The sequence below is a fragment of the Rattus norvegicus genome, chromosome 10 (assembly GCF_036323735.1).
Source record: "Rattus norvegicus strain BN/NHsdMcwi chromosome 10, GRCr8, whole genome shotgun sequence".
Lineage (NCBI taxonomy): Eukaryota > Metazoa > Chordata > Mammalia > Rodentia > Muridae > Rattus > Rattus norvegicus.
This window is the reverse complement of record NC_086028.1, coordinates 2035921-2051471: the sequence shown is the minus strand read 5'-3', so window position 1 is coordinate 2051471 and position 15551 is coordinate 2035921. Positions and strand designations below refer to the sequence as shown.

The following is a 15551-nucleotide window of genomic DNA, read 5'->3' as shown; positions in this document are numbered from 1 at the left end:
GACAGGGCTTCTCTGTGTAGCCCTGGCTGTCCTGGAACTTACTCTGTAGACCAGGCTGGTCTCAAACTTACAAACTGCAGCCTTTGCCTCCGAAATGCTGGGTTTCCACCACCACCACCACCACCACCACACACTACCTGGGTGAGAGTCTCAAGCTTCTTAAGCCTGGATCCTCTCCCTAATTCACTTATAATTCACTTATTCACTAATAAGGTAGAAGACTACATTTTCTTTCTGAGGACAGCAAGAGTAGAGATGCAGGGAGGCTTACTTACCCTTACGTTCTGTGGTAGCCGGCTTGGCAGACCCTGCTCAAATAAAGTTTCCCCTCTGCCTTCTTGATTCTTTGTTGTCAGGGATAAGGAGAGTGAGCGTGGTGTATGTTAGAAGAGGGGCTGCCTCTTCTCCCCTGCAATACTGCAGCTTCTCTCCCACAGTGACATGGATGCATCTCAGTCTCTCCCCATTTTGCCATGAAGGTGGTACTGTAGCTGTGGGACCCCAGAGGACAGAGTCCTGAGCACTTTCCTCCTAAAGTAACAAGACAGGGGCTGAGTAGGTAGCTGAGCAGGGAGAGTGCTTGCCTAGCAGGTAGACGCCATTGGGATTGATCACCAGTACTTACGTAAACTGGACCTGGTGGTGCATGCTCACAATCCAGACTTGGGGAGGTAGGGAGGCTGATCAGAAAGTCAGGGTCATCCTTAGCTACACAAGTTTTGAGGCCAGTCTAGGTTATATAAAGCAAAACCCTGTCTCAAAAAACAAAGACAGTAATCAAAATGTACATACTGTTACTTTAAAATAAAGACACAAACCAATGATATAGAGAGATAATTGAATTCTTGGGAGCAAAAGGGAAAAATGAAGGTGATTTTGTTCTTTCAGTCTTGGCTGACCTGGAACTTGGTAGAATAGGCTGTTCTTGAACTCATAGTATTTTGCTTGACTTTACTTTCTGGGTCTTAGAGTTAAAGGCGTGAGCCATCACACTTGGCTGCTTTTTTAGTTGTTAAAAGAGATTATCACTTTATGGCTAGAGCTAAGGTTATAGATCCACATCATGTTTATTTTGGTCTTTTAGCTAGTTTTCTTAAGTTATTATGTAAGCTATAGTTGATATTTCCTTTTCTCTTTTTATTTATGTTAATGGTCCTACTATGCCCTTGTGCATATGCAAGCATATCCCTGGCTGGATGCCTGATTCTTCCTTTCCTGAAGTCAGAATCTAGTTGATTACAAGTTACCTCATTACAGGATACTTACTCAGGGTTTCTAGATGTCCAGTTGGGGGAAGACAGCTCAGTTTGGAAATGTCTTTGGATAGAGTTGTATTTAGAAGTAACAATAGTTATTCTATTATTTATTTATCTGGGGACAAGGCTTCAACTATGTAGCCCTAGATGGCCTGGAACTGTTTCTGCATAGTCTGGCTGGCCTTGAATTGAAGAGACATGCCTTCCCCCTACCTCCCCAGCTCCCAAGGACTGGGATTAAAGGCATGCACTACCACACCCAGCAAGCATAAGAACAATTATTTAAAAGATATCATGTCACAGTGTAGTCCAGGCTGCTCTCCCTTACTATGCAGCCAATTTGTAATTCCCCAGTCTCAGCCTCCTTAGAACTGACACTTAGGGAATGTACTGGAGCAGATCAGAAGGGCCCCACCTGTTATATGAACTGTGACATAGCAACATGTGGGATATTAATCAGGTGCTCCTTAAGGAAGATGATATTCTTGAAAGTAGTCCTGAGATAGAGGCCTCAAATGGAAACTAAAATGCTTTTTTAAATAAATAAATAAATAATTCATTTACTTATCTATCTATTTATTTTTACACTCCAGAGTTTATTCCCCTCCTGGTCCAGCCCCCTAAAATGCTGTTTTTTTAAACTGTTTTTTTATTATTGTACTAGTTGCTTTTTTGCTGTGATAATACTGTTACTAGGGCTGGAGAGATCCCCAGAAGTGACGAAGAACACTGCTGCTCTTCCAGAGGACTCAGATTCAATGCTCAGCAGTTGTGAGCTCATGCATGAGTGCACATGCATGTATATGTAGGCGTGTACTTGGGTACACTTATATGTGTAAGGACCATGGATATCAGAGGACAACTTTCGACACCAGTCTCTTTTTCTACCATGTGGGTCCTAGAGATTGAACTCAGGCCATTGGACTTGTTAGGAAGACCTGCTGAACCATCTTCCTGGCCCAATTCCTGGGCTTTGGTCTGGAAGAGGAAGGAATAGGCAGAGAAAGATGTATGTGGCCTTGGTGTGTGAGCTTGTTAATTATATGGATGAGGTGAATATGTCTTTGGGGTTCCCAGTTTTTGAGACAAGGTCACCTGGCCCTAGGCAGGCCTCACAAACGTTGTCCACCTAAGGGTGACCTTGAATTTTTGGTTCTCCTATCTCTGCTTCCCAAGTACTGGTGTGGTAGTCCTGAGCCATTGTACCTGGTTTTATGCAATGCTAGGGTTGGAACTGCCAGGCAAAGTATGCTAAGCGTGGACTCTACCAACTGAGTTTCCTCAGCCCAGTAGATGGGGTCATTTCTTGACTTTTTTCTTGTTTTCTGTAGTTATTAAGGAATACTTAAGATTGAACAGAGGGTTAGTTGGGTGGGTATGGTTAACCTAGTTTTAATCCCAGCACTTTAGTACTAGTACTTGGAGGCAAAGCCAGGTAGATCTTGTAGTTTGAGGTCAGCCTGGTTTAAATAGGAACTTATGGGCCAGCCAGAGCTACATAGTGAGACCCTGTGTCCAAAACAAAACAAAACCAAAAACCAACCAACCAAACAACGCCCTTCCCCCCAAAGATTTGCATTGCTGTGCATAGAGAGACATACCTGTAATTCTAGGGTCTGATACATGATAGGTAAACACTTTATAAACCAAGCCACCTCCCTGGCCCTAAAGTTATTTGTTGTTGTTGTTTGCTTGTTTTATTTAAAAGTCTAAAAGTGCAGACTCTGGTGAGATGACTTAGGGGGGATATCAATTCAGATCCATAGAACCAATGGAAAATTAGGACATGCCAACCACAATGTGTAATCTCACAGTTACACATTGAGACAGGTGGGTTTGTTGACTAGTCCATCTGGCTGAAAAGGCTAGGATTCAATGAGGACCATATCTCAAAAATTAAGGTTGAGAGTAATTGAGAAAAATACTCAGTGTTGATCTCAGGCCTCCACATATGGTTGCATGGGTGAGCTGAGTACACCTGTGCACACGTGTGTATACACCTCATATAGTCAAGTGCATAGCCAAGTAGAGAACGGTATGAAGATACAGACATGTATAGGCACATGTACTCTTTTCCACATACTGCTCATATGTGGGCACACACACACACACACACACACACACACACACACTCATACACTCACACACACACACACTCACATACACTCATACACACACACACACCCACACACTCCTGTAGAGCCGTGTTGCACAAAGGAGTTAGGTGCTAGAGTCTGAGTAGATTAAAGTTATATCACAATCGCTCTCAAAGAGTTCTCATCCTTAAATTATATGCGACCTGAGGGCAAAACAATGTACTATTTCCTTGAAAATTAAATGTTTAACACTGAGCTGCTAGGTAAGGTATGGAAGAATGAGCTGTAGGATGCTATACAACCCACGATTGTGTGGTAGAAAGAATATTTTTATGCTTTTTGAATTCTTTTCCCTTCCCCCACCTTCTCTTTTTCTGTGTTTTCTGAGACTTGGTCCCATATAGTTGAGGCTGGTTTCAGAATTACTAAGTAACTAGGATGACCTTAAACTTTTGCTCCTTTTACTAGATGTGTGTCACAAATCTGCTTTTGTCTTTAACAAATGGTAAAATAATTGTATGTATATATTGGGATAAATGTCATTGTGATTTATTTACTAGTAAATGACTGATTTGTGTACCCATTTTACATGACTACACCTGGGGTTATGTGAAATTCCTTGGGGGAGAGGAGTTTCTACTGGGAAAGTTCCAGCAGCCTTGGTTTGGCACTTGGCATACAAAGCACCTATCCATGTCCCTCTCAGTTTGCCCACAGAGGAGTGTTTACATGAACATATGCCTTTAGGAGAGCATAGGAAACCACAGCTGTACTATTGTTCTCTTTCCTCACTTTGAGGAAGGGCTTCAGGATTTGGCTAAACTAATACAGTCTTCAAAATTATGTGCTCAACTTTGGTCTTTCAGTGTCTTCTGGGTGCAGTATGTGTTTGCTTAGTCAGGCTGGCTTAGTTAGGGCTTTTGTTTCTGGATCTTGAACATTAAGAATATCCAACTGGTCAGGTCTGGTGGCACAGGCCTCTCATCCCAGCTACTCAGGAAGCTGAGGCAAGGAGGAACAAGAGTTCAATCCGTTAGTGGACTACAGAGTGAGTTCAAAACTGTCCTTGACAACTTAGTGACACCTTGTCTCAAAACAAAACAAAACAAAATAAAATAAAACCTTCAAAACCCGAAACCTCAAAAGCAGAATGCTGAGGGTACAGCTCCATGGTAGAACACTTACATAAGTGTGTGTGCAGCCCTAGGTTTAACCCCACTTCTCAGAAACAGGAACCCAGGGAGAAGATTGTGAGGGTTAGGATTGCAGCTCATTTGGAAGAGTGCTTGCGTAGAGTGAATGAAGCTCTGGAGTCCATCCCTAGCATCCACACACTGGGTATGGTTGTACACAGCTGCACTTTCAGCACCCAGAGGAAGCAGGCGGATGAGGACGTCATGGCTACATGAGGTCCTCTCTGAAAAAAACAACACAAACCAAGATGAGACCAAAGAGGATAATATCCAATTAAGATGTTGGGCCTTCAGGGCTGGTAAGACTTCTAAGTGGGTAAAAGTGTTTGTTCTTAGTTCACTTGAAGGTGAAAGGGGAGAACCACCACACACACACACACACACACACACACACACACACACACACACACACACACACACACACGCACACAGTGCCCCTGCATTACTAAAGATAAGATTTGTGCCTTTTGTATCCAAGTCAGTGTGGAGGTTATATGAACGTACATAACTTCAGTTTATAGCCTTGAAGTCAATGTAGTAGCAAGAGGTCAGGGTCTACTCAGTGAATTTTTAACAAATTTTATAACACAAAGAATGTTTTATAAAGTTACTAAGGCGGAAGAACTGTGGTGTTTTAAGTAAATGGATATTCCTGGAAGCTAAGGCTCTGTCTTCTGACTTTAGGCCTGCTTTCTTGTTGGGTTGTAGTGGTTACTCGTCTGCATTCTATCTCTGCTGCCCTGAGGATTGCTTCAAGTCTCACTGACTTGTGTGTTGTCTATTTCAGAGCTCCAGCATTGACTTTCTGGCAAGCCAAGGATTTGACTTTAATAAAGTGTTTTGCAGTGGTAAGACTGTCTCTGTGACTTAGCTTTGTAGTTAAACTTTCAAAATCCTTCAGAGGTAAATCTCATTTTGCTTGAGAATTACCTTTTTTTTTTTTTTTAAGAATATTTATTTTATTGTATGAATACACTGTAGCTATTTTCAGACCCACCAGAAGAGGGCATTGGTTCCCATTACAAATGGTTGTGAGCCACCATGAGTTGCTGGGATTTGAACTCAGGATCTCTGGAAGAGCAGTCAGTGCTCTTAACCGCTGAGCCATTTCTCCAGCCCCAAGAATTACCATTTTTTAAAAAGCCTTTTTATTTTATTAATTTGCAGTTTAATATGTGGACCAGGCTGGTCTCAAAATTGCTGTATAGTTCAAGGATGACCTTAATTTTTTTCTGTTTTGAGACAGTGATAGGATTCATGGACAGGACTGGTGTTACTCATGTGTGCTGCCCCATCCAGCTTGTCAGTGGGCCCTGGGGCTCTGCACTCAGTCGTCATGTTTTCATAGTAGGCATTTAACAGATTGAGCTATGTCTCCGAACCTCTGTTTCTTTACGTTTTCTTAAAAAACACATTTTTGTGTTGTATTATGTCTATGCCTATGTCACTTGTGTGTTGGTACCCACAGACTCAGAGGAGGATGCACTCAAGCCCTTTAGAAGAGCAGCAAATTATAGTAACTGCCTCAGCTCCACCCTCTCTTTTCTTTTTCTTTCTTTTTTTTTTTTTAATACCTTCTCAATTCTTTCTCTTAAGAATCATGAACATGGGAGAAACAAAAACAACTTTCCAAATATACTTTAGTAGATTATTCCTTACTAAATGAACAATCTTGAAAAGACTTTCAAAAAGGAATTGTACCTTTTTTTTGTCTAATTTTTTATTATATATATTTCTTTACATACATTTCAAATGTTATTCCCCTTCCTGGTTTCCTGTCCATAAGCTCCCATTCCCTCTCCTCCCCCTCCCCATATTGGTATTCCCCCTATTCATCCCCTTTGCTGCTCCCCCTCCTGCATATTCTGCACTGGGGGTCCAGCCTTGGCAGGACCTTCCCCTTCCACTGGTGCCCCAACAAGGCTATTCTCCGCTACATATGCAGTTGGAGCCCTGGGTCAGTCCACGTATAGTCTTTCGGTAGTGGTTTAGTCCCTGGAAGATCTGGTTGGTTGGCATTGTTGTTTTTATGGGGTTGCAAGCTCCTTCAACTCTTTCAATACTTCCTCTAATTCCCCCCAAGTGGGTCCTGTTCTCAGTATGGTGGTTTGCTGCTAGCATTGACCTCTGTATTGGACATGCTCTGGATGTGTCTCTCAGGAGAGATCTACATCCTGTCCCTTTCAGCATTCATTTTTAGCTTCATCAATCTTACCTAGTTTTGGTGGCTGTATATATATGGGCCATATGTGGGTCAGGCAATGAGTGGCCATTCCTTGAGCTGGTGCTCTAAACTTTGCTTCCATATCCCCTCCTATGGATATTTTTTCCCCTTTTAAGAAGGAGTGGGAGCATCCCCATTTTGGTCATCCTTCTTCTTGAGCTTCCTGTGGTCTGTGGATTGCATCTTGGGTAATTCGAGCTTTTTGGCTAATATCCACTTACCAATGAGTGCATACCAAGTGTGTTTTTCTGTGATTGAGTTACCTCACTCAGGATGATATTTTTTTTTTTTCTTTTCTATTTTTCAGAGCTGGGGACCGAACACAGGGCCTTGAGCTTGTTAGGCAAGCGCTCTACCACTGAGCTAAATCCCCAACCTCCAGGATGATATTTTCTAGTTCATTCCATTTGCCTATGAATTTCATGAAGTCATTGTTTTCGATAACTGAGTAGTACTCCATTGTGTAGATGTACCATATTTTTTTAATCCATTCCTCTCTTGAAGGGCATCTGGGTTCTTTCCAGCTTCTGGCTATTATAAATAAGGCTGCTATGAACATAGTGGAGCCTGTGTCTTTGTTGTATGTTGGAGCATCTTTTGGGTATATGCCCAAGAGTATTATAGCTGGGTCCTCAGGTAGTGGAATGTTCAGTTTCCTGAGGAACCTCCAGACTGATTTCCAGAATGGTTGTACCAGTTTGCAATCCCACCAACAATGGAGGAGTGTTCCTTTTTCTCCACATCCTCGCCACCATCTATTGTCACTTGAGTTTTTTATCTTAGCCATTCTAACTGGTGTGAGGTGGAATCTCAGGGTTGTTTTGATTTGCATTTCCCTGATGACTAAAGATGTTGAACATTTCGTTACGTGCTTTTTGGCCATCCGATAACCCTCAGCTGAAAATGTTTTTGTTTAGCTCTGTACCCCATTTTTAATAGGGTTATTTGGCTCTCTGGAGTCTAACTTCTTGAGTTCATTGTATATTTTGGATATCAGCGCTTTATCAGATGTAGGATTGGTAAAGATCTTTTCCCAATCTGTTGGTTGCCGTTTTGTCCTAATGACAAAATGTCCTTTGCCTTACAGAAGCTTTGCAGTTTTAATGAAGTTCCATTTGTCAATTCTTGATCTTAGAGCATAAGCCATTGGTGTTTTGTTCCGGAAATTTTCCCCAGTGCCCATGTGTTCAAGACTCTTCCCCACTTTTTCTTCTATTGGTTTGAGTGTATCTGGTTTGATGTGGAGGTCCTCTATCCACTTGGACTTAAGCTTTGTACATGGTGATATGAATGGATCAATTTGCGTTCTTCTACATGTTGACCTCCAGTTGAACCAGCACCATTTGTTGAAAATGCTATCTTTCTTCCAGTGGATGGTTTTGGCTCCTTTGTCAAAGATCACGTGACCATAGGTGTGTGGGTTCATTTCTGGGTCTTCAGTTCTATTCCACTGATCTATCTGCCGGTCTCTGTACCAATACCATGCAGTTTTTATCACTATTGCTCTGTAATACTGCCTGAAGTCAGGGATGGTGATTCCCCGCAGAAGTTCTTTTATTGTTGAGTATTATTTTCACTATGCGGGGTTTTTGTTATTCCACAGGAATTTGCAAATTGCTCTTTCTATCCCAATGAGAATTGAGTAGGAATTTTGATGTGGATTGCATTGAATCTGTAGATTGGTTTTGGCAAAATGGCCATCTTTACTATATTAATCCTGCCAATCCATGAGCATGGGAGATCTTTCCATCTTCTGAGATCTTCCTCAACTTCTTTCTTCAGAGACTTGAAGTTCTTGTAATATAGATCTTTCACTTGCTTGGGTTAAAGTCACACCAAGATATTTTATATTATTTGGGACTATTGTGAAGGGTGTCATTTCCTTAATTTCTTTCTCAGCCTCTTTATCCTTTGAGTAGAGGAAGGCTACTTATTTGTTTGATTTAATTTTATACCCCGATACTTTGCTGAAGTTGTTTATCTAGTTAAGTAGTTCTCTGGTGGAACTTTTGGGGTCACTTAAGTATACTATCATATCATCTGCAAATAGTGATATTTTGATTTCTTCTCTTTCAATTTGTATCCCTTTGACCTCCTTTCGCTATCTGATTGCTCTGGCTAGAACTTTGAGAATGATATTGCATTGGCAAGGAGAAAGTGGGCAGCCTGTCTAGTCCCTGATATTAGTGGGATTGCTTCAAGTTTTGCTCCATTTAGTTTGATGTTAGCTACTGGTTTGCTGTATGTTGCTTTTACTATGTTTAGATATGGGCCTTGAATTCCTGATCGTTCCAGGACTTTTATCATGAAGGAGAGTTGAATTTTGTCAAATGCTTTCTCAGCATCTAATGAAATGACCAGGTGGTTCTTATCTTTGAGTTTGTTTATATAGTGGATGACATTGATGGATTTTTGTATATTAAACCATCCCTGCGGGGCTGGAGAGATGGCTCAGTGGTTAAGAGCACCCGACTGCTCTTCCAGAGGTCATGAGTTCAATTCCCAGCAACCACATGGTGGCTCACAACCATCTGTAAAGAGATCCCGATGCCCTCTTCTGGTGTATCTGAAGACAGCTACAGTGTACTTATATATAATAAATAAATAAATCTTTAAAAAAAAAAATCCCTCCATCCCTGGGATGAAGCCTACTTGATCATGGTGGATGATCATTTTGATGTATTCCTGGATACGGTTTGCAAGAATTTTATTGAGTATTTTTGCGTCAATATTCATAAGGGAAATTGGTCTGATGTTCTCTTTCTTTGCTGGGACTTTGTGTGGTTTCAGTATAAGAGTAATTGTGGCTTCATAGAAGGAATTTGGTAGTGCTCCGTCTCTCTCAATTTTGTGGAATAGTTTGGACAGTATTGATATGAGGTCTTCTATGAAGGTCTGATAGAATTCTGCACTGAACCCATCTGGACCTGGGCTCTTCTTGTTTGGGAGACTTTTAATAACTGCCTCTATTTCTTTAGGAGTTATGTGGTTGTTTAGATGAAACCTTATTTAACTGATTTAACTTTTGGTACCTGGTACCAAATTTCCTTTTTCCTGATTTAACTTTGGTACCTGGTATCTGTCTAGAAAATTGTCCATTTCCTCCAGATTTTCCAGCTTTTTAAATATAGGCTTTTGTAGTTTTGATTTTTCTAATTTCTTCAGATTCTGTTCTTATGTTTCCCTTTTCATTTCTGATTTTGTTAATTTGGATACACTCTTTGTGCCCTCTGGTTAGTCTGGCTTATCTATCTTGATGATTTTCTCAAAGAACCAGCTCCTGGTTTTGTTGATTCTTTGTATAGTCCTTTTCCTTTCTACTTGGTTGATTTTAGCACTGAGTTTGGTTATTTCCTGCCTTCTATTCCTTTTGGGTTTATTTATTTCTTTTTGTTTTAGAACTTTTAGATGTGCTGTCAAGCTGTGACATATGCTCTCTCATGTTTCTTTTTGCAGGCACTCAGAGCTATGAGTTTTCCTCTTAGAACCGCTTTCATTATGTCCCATAAGTTTGGGAATGTTGTATCTTCATTTTCATGAAATTCTAAGAAGTCTTTAATTTCTTTCTTTATTTCTTCCTTGACCAAGTTGTCATTGAGTAGAGCATTGTTCAACTTCCTTGTATATGTGGGCATTCTGTCATTATCATTGTTATTGAAGACCAGTCTTAATCCATCTGATGTTAGGATGCATTGGATTATTTCTATCTTCCTGTATCTGTTGAAGCCTGTTTTGTGACCGATTATATGGTCAGTTATATGGAGGTTTCATGACGTGCTGAGAAGAAGGTGTATCCTTTTGATTTAGGATGGACTTTTCTATAAATATCTGTTAAATCCATTTGGTTCCTAACTTCTGTTAGTTTCTCTATGTCTCTGTTTAATTTCTGTTTCCATGATCTGTCCATTGATGAGAGTGGGGTATTAAAATCTCCTACTATTATTGTGTGAGGTGCAGTGTGTGCTTTGAGCTTTAGTAAGGTTTCTTTTATGAATGTGGGTGCCCTTGCATTTGGAGCATAGATATTTAGGATTGAGAGTTCATCTTGGTGGATTTTTCCTTTGATGAATATGAAGTGTCCTTTCTTATCTTTTTTAATGACTTTTGGTTGAAAGTCAATTTTATTTGATATTAGAATGGCAACTCCAGCTTGTTTCTTGGGGCCATTTGCTTGGAAAGTTGTTTTCTAGCCATTTACTCTGAGGTAGTGTCCGTCTCTGTCTTCAAAGTGTGTTTCTTGCATGCAGCAAAATGCTGGATTCTCTTTAAGTATCCATTCTGTTATTCTATGACTTTTTATTGGGGAATTCAGTCCATTGATGTTGAAAGATATTAAGGAATAGTGTTTGTTGTTTCCTGTTATTTTTGTTGTTAGAAGTTGAATTATGTTTGTTTATCTCTCTTTTGGTTTCATTGCAAGGAAATTATATTCCTGCTTTCTGTACAGTGTAGTTTCTCTCTTTGTGTTGGAGTTTTCCATATATTATCCTCTGTAGGGCTGGATTTGTAGAAAGATATTGCATAAATTTGGTTTTGTCATGGAATATCTTGGTTTCTCCATCTATGTTAATTGAGAGTTTTGCTTGATGCAGTAACTTGGGCTGGCATTTGTGTTTCTTAGTGTCTGTATGACATCTGTCCAGGACCTTCTGGCTTTCATAGTCTCTGGTGAGAAGTCTGGTGTAATTCTTATAGGTCTGCCTTTATATGTCACTTGACCTTTTTCCCTTACTGCTTTTAATATTCTCTCTTTGTTTTGTGCATTTAGTATTTTAACTATTATGTGACGGGAGGAGTTTCTTTTCTGGTCCAATCTATTTGGAGTTCTGTAGGCTTCTTGTATGTTTATGGGCATCTCTTTCTTTAGGTTAGGGAAGTTTTCTTCTATAATTTTGTTGAATATATTTACTGGACCTTTAAGTTTGGAGTCTTCACTTTCTTCTATACCTATTATTCTTAGGTTTGATCTCATTGTGTCCTGGATTTCCTCTATGTTTTGAGCCAGGAGTTTTTTGCATTTTACATTATCTTTGACAGTTGTGTCGATGATTTCTATGGTATCTTCTGCCCCTGAGATTCTCTCTTCTATCTCTTGTATCCTGTTGGTGATGTTTGTATCTACAGCTCCTTTTCTCTTCATTAGGTTTTCTGTATCCAGGGTGGTCTCCCTTTGTGCTTTATTGTTTCTATTTCCATTTTCAATTCCTTCACCTGTTTGGTTGTGTTTTCCTGTAATTCTTTCAGGGATTTTTCTGTTTCCTCTCTAAGGGCTTCTACTTGTTTACTTGTGTTTTCCTGCATTTCTTTAAGGGTGTTCTTTATGTCTTTCTTAAAGTCCTCCATCATTATCAAAAAATGTGATTTTAAATCTAAATCTTGCTTTTCTCGTGTGTTTGGATGTCCGGTACTTTCTTTGGTGGGAGAACTGGGCTCTAATGATGCCAAGCATTCTAGGTTTCTGTTGCTCAGGTTCCTGCGCTTGTCTCTAGCCATTGGGTTGTCTCTGGTGTTTGCTTGTCTTCCTGTTTCTGAGAGTGACTTGACCCCCCTGTAGGCCTCTGTGTCAGCACTCCTGTAGAACTGTTTCCCTGTTTTCTTTCAGCCTTTCCTAGGAACAGATGTTCTGACTTCAGGTGTGTTGGCACTCCTGGAGACTGTTTTCCAGCTCTAGATAAGGGCAGGAATCAAGGGGTCTTGCCTGTCATTGCTGCTGTAGGTCCTTGTACCCCGGGGGCACAGTTGGCACTATGTGATTCTCTCTTGCGTCTGGACTGTGGGTAGAGGGTAGTCTCCTCTGACTTCTCAGGAGTATCCTCACTTCTGAGGGTCCAGCTCTCTCCTCCACCGGATTGGGTGCAAGGAGCTGTTTAGCTGGTTCAATACGGTCCTGAGCACAGACCAGAACCTCATGTACTGGCAGCTGTCTGTTCCTATATCCTTGTGTCCAGAGGTACTGTGCAGTTTCCTCTTGGACCAGGAATGTGGGCAGAGGTGTGCAGATGTGGCAGTCTGTCCTGTGGTTTCAAGATGTCTGCACTCCTGGATGGTCAGCTCTCTTCTCTTTTTATAAACCTTGATAATTCTGAGCTGAGCAGGAGAAGAGATAGCATTCCCTTGGATGATAGTGAGGCATCTTAATTGTAACTTGATTGAGGCTTGTTCATTCAGTCTGTGTAGGACTTAGTCACCTCTTTCCAAATGTGACAATGTCTTCTAGTTTCTGCCCCTGTGACAGGTGCATGTAATTCTTACAAAGTATACACAGTATATCTTACAATTTAGAGACACCTCATGAGAGAGAGGTGTAGTCTGTGTAGTTGGCATGATTGTAATGGCTCACCTTTGTGGATATGAGACTGAACAGCATGTTGAGGAGAGACATGGCTTCCCCATGTCCCATCCTCATTTCAGAACATGAGGCTTTTTTATCAGGGAGGTGACTATCAACTATTTGTAGAATGGCGGTGTTGGAATTTGGATAGTAAGACAATGGAATGACTTTCCTTTTCCTTAAAGGTTTGAGAGTGGGGCTGGAGAGATGGCTCAGCGGTTAAGAGCACCCGACTACTCTTCCAGAGGCCCTGAGTTCAATTCCCAGCAACCACACGGTGGCTCACAACCATCTGTAAAGGGATCTGATGTTCTCTTCTGGTGTGTCTGAAGACAGCTACAGTGTACTTATATAATAAATGAATAAATCTAAAAAAAAGGTTTGAGAATGAAGGTGGCAGGGGGTGGTATGTCAGTGGAAGCGCCCTTGCGAGACTGGGTCTCCACCTTACTATTGCAAAAAGAAAAGAAAAGGGAGGAAAAAAAGAGTATTTGAGAATTAGAGATGCTAGTGTCTGTCTGCAATCCTAAGTTGGGAATATGAGGCAGGGATATTGCTAAGTTTAGCGCCAGCCTTGCTACAGAGCAAGAAGCCTGGAATGACTCTTCCATTAGGAGTTCTTTGCAGGACTGCATCACACGCTCCTGACGTCCAGGTGTTTCCCAGGAGCTTGACCTCTTCATGGCGTTGTTTGTATGCCTAGTATGTCTGTCTCTTTGCTCAGAGTGGCTTTACCATCTAATAGGATGATCAGAGATGCCCAGTTCTGTGTGTTTCTTGAGGAAATCATACTAAGTTGGATTGGTTTTCTTGTCAATTAACTTGAGCATCCAGCGAGGATTCTCTTATGTTTTTCCCTCTCAGGGAGAGGTCTCTCCCTTGCTCTGCATATCTTTCTTACTTGTCTTTTGAGTTTTCTTCACAGGAGCCTTTTCTGCTTATCTGATCAGAAGTTCCTTTTACTGAAGAACAGCTTGTCTTTGCTTGATCCTTTGTGTTCTCATCCATAAATGCTCAACAGAGTACCAGTGCCTTTACTGCAATGGTGACTGAATGCATGAGCAAGCATAGTTCACGATCACTTCTTTCTGGGCTGATTTTTTTTTTTTTTTTTTTTTTTGCAATATAGTTAAAATATGGTCTGTATCGGATAGATCTCTTGTTAGTTAAAAGTTTTGTGTATAACCAGATAAGTGAAGCACTTGGGAGACAGTGAATTTGAGACCAGCCTTCTCTACCTGAGCTCTAGGACAGCCAGGTCTACAAAGTAGGACCTGACTCAAAAGAATGAAAACAAACAGTTTTGTGTAAGGAATGGAGGCATGGCTCAGAAGTTGAGAGGTTGCTGCTCTTCTACAGGGCTGGAGTTCAGTTCCCCCACCCATATGTGGCCGATCACAAATGCCTGTCACTGCAAATCCATGGGATCCAGTTCCCTGTTCTGATCTCTGCAGGTACCTGTACAGAAGACACATTACATACATATAAATAAAAATACATTTTTATTTTCTAATTTATTCTTTTAAAAATTATTTGTAGGAATTCCATATCTGAACCAGGAAGAAGAAAGACAGCTGAGAGAGCAATTTGATGAAAAACGTTCTCAGGCCAATGGGGCCGGAGCTCTGACAAAATGTCCTGTGACAATTCCTGAGGATCAGAAGAAGTTTATTGACCAAGTAATGTAAGTTCCTTAACTAACATGAGAGATGCACTGGGCATGGACTAGGGGCTGTCGTACACTAGCAGCATCTGCAGGGACCTATGCAGATGTGATGTAAGAGGCAGGCTGTAATTGTGGCCTATTGGAGGATGTCTGTCTTTCACCTGTTTTGTGTTTCACATGCCCAGGTATTCACACAAGGCTTTAATTGTGCCATATCTGAATCTGGACAATAACTGCATGTTGTATCTCATCTGGACCTGTCCCATGTTACTGGGGACCTGGGGGAAGGAAGTCTCAGAAGCTGTGCAGATCTGTTTGGACTTACTCTCTGTTACTGGGACGATCTTAGCAGGAGTACAGGTCTTCTGGACCAAAGCTCGCTAGAATGTTCCATATGTACTTGTTTCTTGCAGTGAAGTTTCTGACAAGCAAATGTACTCTGGGAGGAGTCTCTAGTCTTGTATAGGGTAGCTATCAGCATAATAGCTTTATTAGAAAAGTCAGAATTATATTGCTAGTATTGGTCAATTCTTAATATACTTACAAATATTGCATGACTGGTACACACATGTGTATGTGTGGATGTGTGCATGAGGAGGTCAGAGAAGAAGGGGGATAGATAGCCTGCATCTCTCTTTCTTTTACTTTGGGGCAAGATTTCTTCCTGCACCTGAAGCTTGAATATTTTGGCTAGGCTGACTGTCAGTTTGCCTTAATGATCCTCCTGCCTCTGCACAGCTCCCCGCAAAGGCAATGTGGTTATGACTGTTTGTTAAGCCATGCCT

The 15551-nt window shown here is 41.1% G+C and overlaps 1 protein-coding gene across 14 annotated transcripts in view; it reads left to right on the top strand.

Annotated features, from left to right (window-relative positions):
* Positions 1–15551, top strand: part of Parn (poly(A)-specific ribonuclease) — a 137920-nt gene that overhangs the window by 4278 nt on the left and 118091 nt on the right. For all 14 annotated transcript variants that reach the window (XR_005489883.2, XM_039086248.2, XM_039086249.2 and 11 more), the window contains 2 exon segments: positions 5333–5393; positions 14640–14784. Coding sequence is in view for 13 of the 14 variants with exons in the window: in XM_039086248.2 (XP_038942176.1) it covers positions 5333–5393; positions 14640–14784 (206 nt within the window). In the remaining variant the exon portion in view is untranslated.